We start from the raw sequence: 7,943 nt of genomic DNA on the forward strand, positions 1-7,943 counted from the left end.
GTCTCCCCTCTCTCTCTCTCTCTCTCTCTCTCTCTCTCTCTCTCTCTCTCTCTCTCTCTCTCTCTCTCTTTCTCAAAGCAAAAGAATGAGTCACTCTTAAAAATAACAGAAAGAGAAGGAAGAAAAATACAGAGAAAAGAAGCTTATGAAATGAGTTCTGTGGCCCTCCTGAAAATAATCCCAAAAAGACTGGGTTTTTAAAAGATAAAGATTGCTAATTCTCACATTATATCGCTATGTCTGGGCTCTGTGTTTCAGAATACAAAACCAGGACGTTTGCTGCTGTTATTGAGATGCTCAGGTGGTTCGCAAGTCACCAGATAAGAAATGTTGCAGTGAGTACGTTTACGAATACTTCTTTGGCGGTACCGTTGTGTTACTGGTAAGTAAGTAAGTTTATTCAGTGTTTAAGGCCATCGGTCCACATCACATCACATAAAACACTCATTTGATAAGTAAAGTTTCCATAATGAATAAGTACAGGTTGTGCACATATCTCTTATCATGGGTCAAACATTGCATATTTCTGTCACTGGGCCGAGTCAGGATGAGAGGGAGTAACAAATTCCTTTGATGGACAAAGTGTACTGGAGAGCTTTCTAAGATGCTGCAAGGGAAGGATTTTGCAAACTCTTATTTATATTTACATTGGAATAAAGTGTCAAGGGGGGGTTCACTGGCATCTGCTACGATATAGTGGTTAGGCACTTCGGTGTCGCACGCAGGAGACCAGAGTTCGATATCCCAGAGGGGAGAAATTTCTATGGAACATCTCAGTCTTTCTGCGAAGATGTTGTAACCCTCTGATTAAGTCTTGGTTGGCCCTGGCAGATTCAGTCGGAAGCCCGCCTCCTAAATGATCAAAATAGTGTCGATGGGAAAGTAAAACATTTCCATTAAAAAAGAGAGTCTTAACCATATCCATACAACGTGGGGAACTCTATGCCACCACTTTCCAAAGAGAAAATTTACACGTTAATCCGATCCGTACGCTTTGTATAGTATTCGGTCAAAATGATTTTTGAGAAATACTGAAAGTTTCAAAGAGATCTTCGTACTAGAAGTATTCTAAAATGAGAAGAATACAACCCCGAGGATACAAAATGACCACGAGACGTACGGAGAGGTTTAATCTGTGCAATGTTGTTTTCTCTCTTACAGTCCGTGTGTGGAAACGTCCTGACCGCCAGCCCTATCTCTGACCTTAACCCTCTGCTCCTGGCTGCCGGCGCCACTCTTTCACTCCTCTCAAAAGGTGACATACAATGTATGATATATGTGTTATGTGAGGCATCGTTGTGGAATCAGGCGCTCGTCAAAACAATGAAGTTGAAGAAACCGGCATTTCTCTGCGCTTTGGGAAATATGTGTTGTTGTTTTTTTCGTTGGGCACAAAACCGTTTATGTCTGTTACCCCCCACCCTCCAACCCCCCAAAAGAAAACAACCAAAAAACAAACAACCAAAACAACAATAACCATAAAACAACACAACAACAACAACAAAACCGCCAGCATATAAACAAAAAAAAAAACCCTTACAAAGCCCAATAAAACAACAACAACAAAAAACGACAACAAAAAAGCAATAAAAATATTCTTGCTTGGTTTTACTGGAAAAACATTGATCAAAGGCACCAGAATATAAAATTGTAGTTTCTAAGGACTCTACAGCTTTGGAAGTCACCGAACTTTGATGATCATTTATTTAATGCTAATTTTGCCTCTCTGAAGTCGGACAACCCCCGCCTCCTTCAACAATCGCGAACATCTCGACTTTTATTCTAGATAAATGAGCATTTCTTTTCCATCAAAAGCAAAGCAAATGAAAACGCTTTAAGATTATACCAATAACTGAATATGCTCTAAAATTTTGACAAGCGCCTGCCTGTTTCCACTGTCTGCAGGCTAGGCAAATGTTCTTTCGTACCATAAGCCCTATTTTTCAGGAGAGAGAGAGAGAGAGAGAGAGAGAGAGAGAGAGAGAGAGAGAGAGAGAGAGAGAGAGAACCGAACTGTTTCATTCTTTTAACGATTCGTACCTACTTCATGTTATGCATCTTTTCGGGCCTTTTTCAATGTTTGGAATTTGAATTTTTACACACAGATATTATTTCTTGACCACATGCAACGGTGACAATTATTAAGAAACTGACATAGAAAAAAAAATTAGAACTGTTGGGCTTGGTGCATCTGAACTGGATAATTGGTCGACGATATACCTGATTGGTTGGTTCATTATACTTGATTAACTCAGTGAATGCTAAAATTTGTTCGATAACAGTGCTATCGTTTTGCTTGCCTTTACTTTATAGTGCGATAAAAAATTATCCTCAAATATCGTTTTAACCATTGAATCGGTGTCATCCAAACTTTGCACAGCGGTTTGTATCAATTTGTCTTAACTATACCCTACTTTTTTCACAACAGCTGAGGATGAATTTTTTACAAATTGTTCACAAATTTATATAAAATACTATAAATATCCGTCACGCGGAAAATGGAATTGTTCACTGCAGTTCCCGCTTCTCACACTTTGCTTTGGGGGCTCTCGTGGCCAAGAGGTTAAGGTGTTCACCTCTCATTTAATAGGTTCGAATCCAGATAGCAACGGAAAACTTTCTTCTAAGAATTATCTCCTTTCACCTTCTTTCCTGATCTCTAGCAATGTTCTGTCGTCTGCTTTTGTCTCTACTTTCTGCCCCACCCCCTCACCTCCTTGTCCCCTCCTCTGGGCTCTTGACTCATTCTGCAGCCATTCTACTGCTACTCCTTGGCTCCTTATTACTACTGTCTTTCAGCCACACCCCTGATCTTATGGTAGGAAAGATCTACACCTAGCCTTCTCAGACAAGGGCGAAAAATCTAGGAGGTCTCGTGTGCAAGTTGGTCACGTTAAAGACCCCTTGGTAGTCTAAAATTGATAAGAGTAGGCTTCGGCCACCACCCCGGGGAAAATTCAAAATTTCCTACCTACTGTAAATGTTTAATGTGTCCTGCGCGCTCATATGACCGTAATATGCAGTTGCAAGCGCCGGGAAACACTTACTACCCCCCCCAAACAAAACCAAAAAAAAACCCCACTCTGTTTTTGAAAATATTCTCTCGCTCTCTTTTTCCTCCCTAGAGAGAGGACCTCGTACGGTGCCGATGGACAACACATTTTTCCAAGGTTATCGTAAAACAGCTGTGGCCATTGATGAGGTCCTTGTGTCCATCACCATTCCTTTCACGGATGAGGTAAAATATGATATACATATAATTTAAGAAAAAACGTTTTCATCATCATCATCATCATCATCATTTTCATCATCATCATTGTTTGGAATCATCATCATCATCCTCATCATCATCATCATCATCATCATCATCATCATCATCATCATCATCATCATCATCATCATCATTGATCTATTTCACAAACAAATCCCCACATTGCCAAATAACATTATTGCTGAAGGCATACTTTAACATTATCCTTTTATCTAACAACACCGTTGTAGAACTGTAATTGGGCTGATTTATCTTTGTCATGCTCATACTGTGCCGGAACAACTAAGGGGGAACTGCTGCCCCCCCCATTGCATCCCCCCCCCCCCCCCCCCCCCCCCCCCTTCATCCTTACTATTGTCATTGTTTCCTCTACTTCTTTTCTATGTTTGTCACTCTTTTGTGAACTGCTATTTCCGGGGTGCCTTGATAGTCGAAGCTGACTTTGTGCTGTCGCAGCTAGAGAGGTGAGCAGAGTAAGCCTGATTCTCCGTTTGGACTTCTCTGTTTTATTTAAATCAACCCCTTGGCGCTCATATGACCTTATTCAGTTACGAACACGGCAAAACTTTACTATAACTAAACTAACTAACACCACGTCTAATGCTTTCAGCGTGAGTACTTGGCGGGCTACAAGCAGGCTACACGAAAAGAGGACGACATCTCTCTGGTGAACGCAGGGCTCCGGGTAGTTCTGTCCGCGGACAACAAAGTCACGTCAGCCACTCTGGCGTTTGGAGGCATGGGGGAGACTACTCTGCTGGCGGAGACAACTATGGCTGGGCTACTCGGCAAGTACGTTCTGAAAGAAATGCGCATCATAATATTGTGGCGTCGGTGGCCAAGTGGTTAGGTTCTTGGACTTGCAACCATAAGGTCGTGGGTTCGAATCCCGTCAAGTGTCCGACATTGCGTCCTTGGGAAAATCACTTAGCACGAAATTTTCTCACTTTTCCTCACTTCACTTCGCACGAATTTTCCTCACTTCACACAGGTGGAAAAGGGTACCTGGTTATTATAGACAGTGAAAGATGGATATGTTCCGACTACAGTGCAGAGCATGGATATTCATGAATGCACTATATAAATGCAATTATTATTATTATATTATGTGAGACATCGTGGTGAATCCAGGGGCTCGTCAAAATAATGAAATAGAAGAAATCGACATTTTCCAGTCTGTACACAGTTTTTATTTATTATTTTTTTCTCCAAGAATTTTTCTGATAAGCATTACGTGCCTTTTTCTTTAAAAACACACGTCATTTTCTTCAACGGATAATGCTTAGTAGGCTAATATCTTATCTTATCTTATCTTATCTTATCTTATCTGTTTTTCGGTGCCATTGTATCTTGTCTTATCTCAGCATGTCTTATTTGTAAAATATCGAAAGAAGCACACTTTCCGTGTAGATACGTCTAATTCGCAAATGTCATAATACAGGCTTTGTTGACTATATTTCTCATGTACTTGCATGAAGAGGAGGGTTTTTTTTCAGTGTTTGTCTCTTTTTTTCTATAACCATAAATATACTTTTATTTGAAGTGTAACAATGCTCTTAAAATGGAATTTGGCGCTGATATGATGATGATGATGATGATGATGATGATGATGATGATGATGATAATGATGATGATGATGATATGATAGTAGTAGTAGTAGTAGTAGTAGTAGTAGTAGTAGTAGTAGTAGTAGTAGTAATAACAACAACAATAATAATAATAATAATAATAATAATAATAATAATAATAACGGTATGATTTGCTCCTCCTTTCCTATCAAACACCTATCGTCCTTGTCATTCTGCCCGACTTCTTCTTTGTGTATGTTATTCTCTTGTAACCTTCGGCACTTACTAATATAATATGACCTTAGTCTGCTGCAAGTGTCGTAAAACTCTAACTAAAACTAAACCATTGTTGCGTTTCTCCAAGGGAATGGAATGAAGGCCTCATTGCCGAGACAAACGAGCTTCTGGCCAGTGACCTCCCACTAGTCCCGGGCTCGCCAGGCGGAGTGGTGGAGTACAGACGTGCTCTAGCTCTCAGCTTCTTCTTCAAGTTCTTCATCAAAGTCAGGCAGCAAATTGATGGAAGTGTGGTAAGCTGTCTATATATTATCTATTCGTTTTAAAGAAGAAAAATAAGTGTTGTAAGCTGTAAGAAAAAAACGTGTGGTAAGCTGTCTATATTCCTTTTAAAGAAAAAACAAAACAAACAACAACAACAACAACAACAACAACAAAAACAACAACAACAACAACAACATCAAAACAGTACAACATGTATACGTTTATTTAAGAGGCAGGACTTCCGAATTTAAAACCCTTCTCCTCCGATAAGACCTTCCCAAATAAATAGACCTAGAGTCTTGAAAACTCCCCAAAATGACCCGAGGTAAAAATCACCCGGTTTGGGATTTGAACCTAGGCCATCCGTTCTGTAGTCAAGTGTGATACAAACTGAGCTAACGGAGTGCCCTATAAAGATTTTACGCTGTTTAAAAAATACTTTAATTTGATTTGTACCATCGGCCACTCGAAGCCTATACATGTGTGTGTATGAGCGCGCACACGCGTGCGCGTGCGTGTGTGAGTGTGTGTGTGTGTGTGTGTGTGTGTCCATGCGTGCACGTGTGTGTACGTGCATGAATAAAAAGATTCAATCACTCCACGCCCCCCCCCCCCTCCAAACTATCTTTTCCCCGCAGCTTGCCTCTGAACTGAGCGCCATAGAGGATTTGGAGCAGCCCACTAGCCAGTCCATGCAGGTGTACGGAGGTACAGACAGTCGTGAGTCGGGACTAGAGTGTGTGGGTCAACCGTTACACCACCGGTCAGCACTGCAGCAGAGCACAGGCCAGGCGTTGTTCCTGGACGACTTGCCACCAGCGGCCGGTAAATATATAACTTTCATTTTAATGGTGCTGAAGCAAGTTTGTGTTTATTTTATTTTGGTTTTGTTTTAGTAACTGTTTCACGGCGCTCACCTCTGCATAAGATCATATGAGCGCCCGAGACACATTAAACATATTCCGTTGACAGGAAAGTTTTAAATTTTGCCCAGGTGGCGGCCGAAGCCTACACTTATCGATTGTGGGCCACCAATGTATCTTTAACGTGCGCAACTTACACACAGGACCATCAACATTTTTCGCCCTTATCCGAGAAGGTTAGATTTTAGATGTTACCTACCATAAGACCAAGGGTGTGGTTCAACGACAGCAGTAAGAAGGAGCCAAGGAGTAGCAGTAGAACGGCTGCAGAAAGAGCCAGGAGCCTAGAGGAGGGGGCAAAAGAGGTTGGGGGTGGGGGGTGGAGGCAGAAAGTGGAGAGGAAAGCAGACGGCAGAAAATTGGTAGCTTTTATATAGCGCTCTATCCCATACGAGTGTAAGTATAAGCTCTGAGTGTTTTGCATCGATCACATGATCACTGAGCGTAATATATCATTCACACAAGATAAAACATTTCTCAGTGACAAGAAAATCAGTTCAACTGCATTAAGAACTTTCACAACCATACATTAATTATATACACGCAAGGACAGCAGTAAAAACAAAACATATCAGGACTTACTAACAAAGACAAACCTGCTTTAAATACAAAAGACGATTAAATGTAGAAAAATACGATACTTTTGTCACTTAAAACGACGCAAGACCATTGTGAAAGAGCTGCTTGAGGGAAGGATATAATGTGGGACAGGAGAGCTACGGGAAGACAGAGTAACATGGATGGACAACATCAAAACATGGACTAGCCTAGGTATAGCAGAATGTGGAACGGCAGCTCGCAACCTGAAGCATTAACTCCTACCATACACACAGGATCGTGGTTGGCAGGCGTTCTTGTGTGGTTTGCTCTTACTTTCCTGTCAAACATTCAGTGAGACCATGTTCCGCACCAGCGCAGAAAAGGTTTTTGATAGACAGCAAATAGTGACCAGAGTAGTATATTATCACAATTTAAGTCTATGATTACCACGAACAATTGAAACAGTATTTGTTTATACAAAGCCCTATTATTGATTTCAAACAACTTGATAGAATTGTCTCAAAAGCTGATAAAGTGCCAAACTTCAAAACAATGATTGACTACCACTAAAGAATATACGTGAATGTAAAGGCATGAAACAATACGTTCTTACCTGTACCATTGGAGGTAGCTCTTGTGTGATTTGCTCCTTCTTACCTATCAAACAGCCATCTTCCTTGTCTCTCCTTCTTCTTTAGTATATTACTCTCGATCCACACCTCCTATCTTCGACACTTATATGACCTGTTTGTGTTACACATGCGCATGTACCGTCCATATATCTCCTTCCTCTTTTCTTAGTGTGTTACTCTCTAGCCACAGTTTCTATTCCCGGCACTTATATGACCTATTAGTGTTACAAGTGTCGTACTAAAATTCTCCCAAAACTCCCCCCCCCCCACACACCTGCCCCAGACGAGCTTCACATGTACCTGGTCTCCAGCACCAGGCCTCACGCCAGGATTGTGTCCGTTGATCCGTCGTCTGCCCTGCTGTGTCCCGGAGTCGTTGATTACGTCAGTGACAGGGATGTCCCTGGGGACAACACGCTACACTCCGTCATGGACACTGTGTTTGCCCGAGATGAGGTAGGAATAATGATAATAATGATAATGATGATTTTATTATTATTATTATTAA

At 41.2% G+C, this 7,943-nt stretch overlaps 1 protein-coding gene across 1 annotated transcript in view; it reads left to right on the top strand.

Moving 5' to 3' along the window:
• Nucleotides 1–7,943, top strand: part of LOC101852018 (xanthine dehydrogenase/oxidase) — a gene marked incomplete at its 5' end in the record, with an annotated part of 42,637 nt that overhangs the window by 13,532 nt on the left and 21,162 nt on the right. The window contains 7 exon segments of the mRNA XM_013082103.2: nt 259–335; nt 1,162–1,255; nt 3,126–3,238; nt 3,882–4,063; nt 5,204–5,369; nt 5,979–6,165; nt 7,719–7,891. Of these exon segments, the coding sequence (XP_012937557.1) occupies nt 259–335; nt 1,162–1,255; nt 3,126–3,238; nt 3,882–4,063; nt 5,204–5,369; nt 5,979–6,165; nt 7,719–7,891 (992 nt within the window).

Source organism: Aplysia californica, unplaced genomic scaffold (assembly GCF_000002075.1).
Source record: "Aplysia californica isolate F4 #8 unplaced genomic scaffold, AplCal3.0 scaffold00159, whole genome shotgun sequence".
NCBI classification, from domain to species: Eukaryota; Metazoa; Mollusca; class Gastropoda; order Aplysiida; family Aplysiidae; genus Aplysia; species Aplysia californica.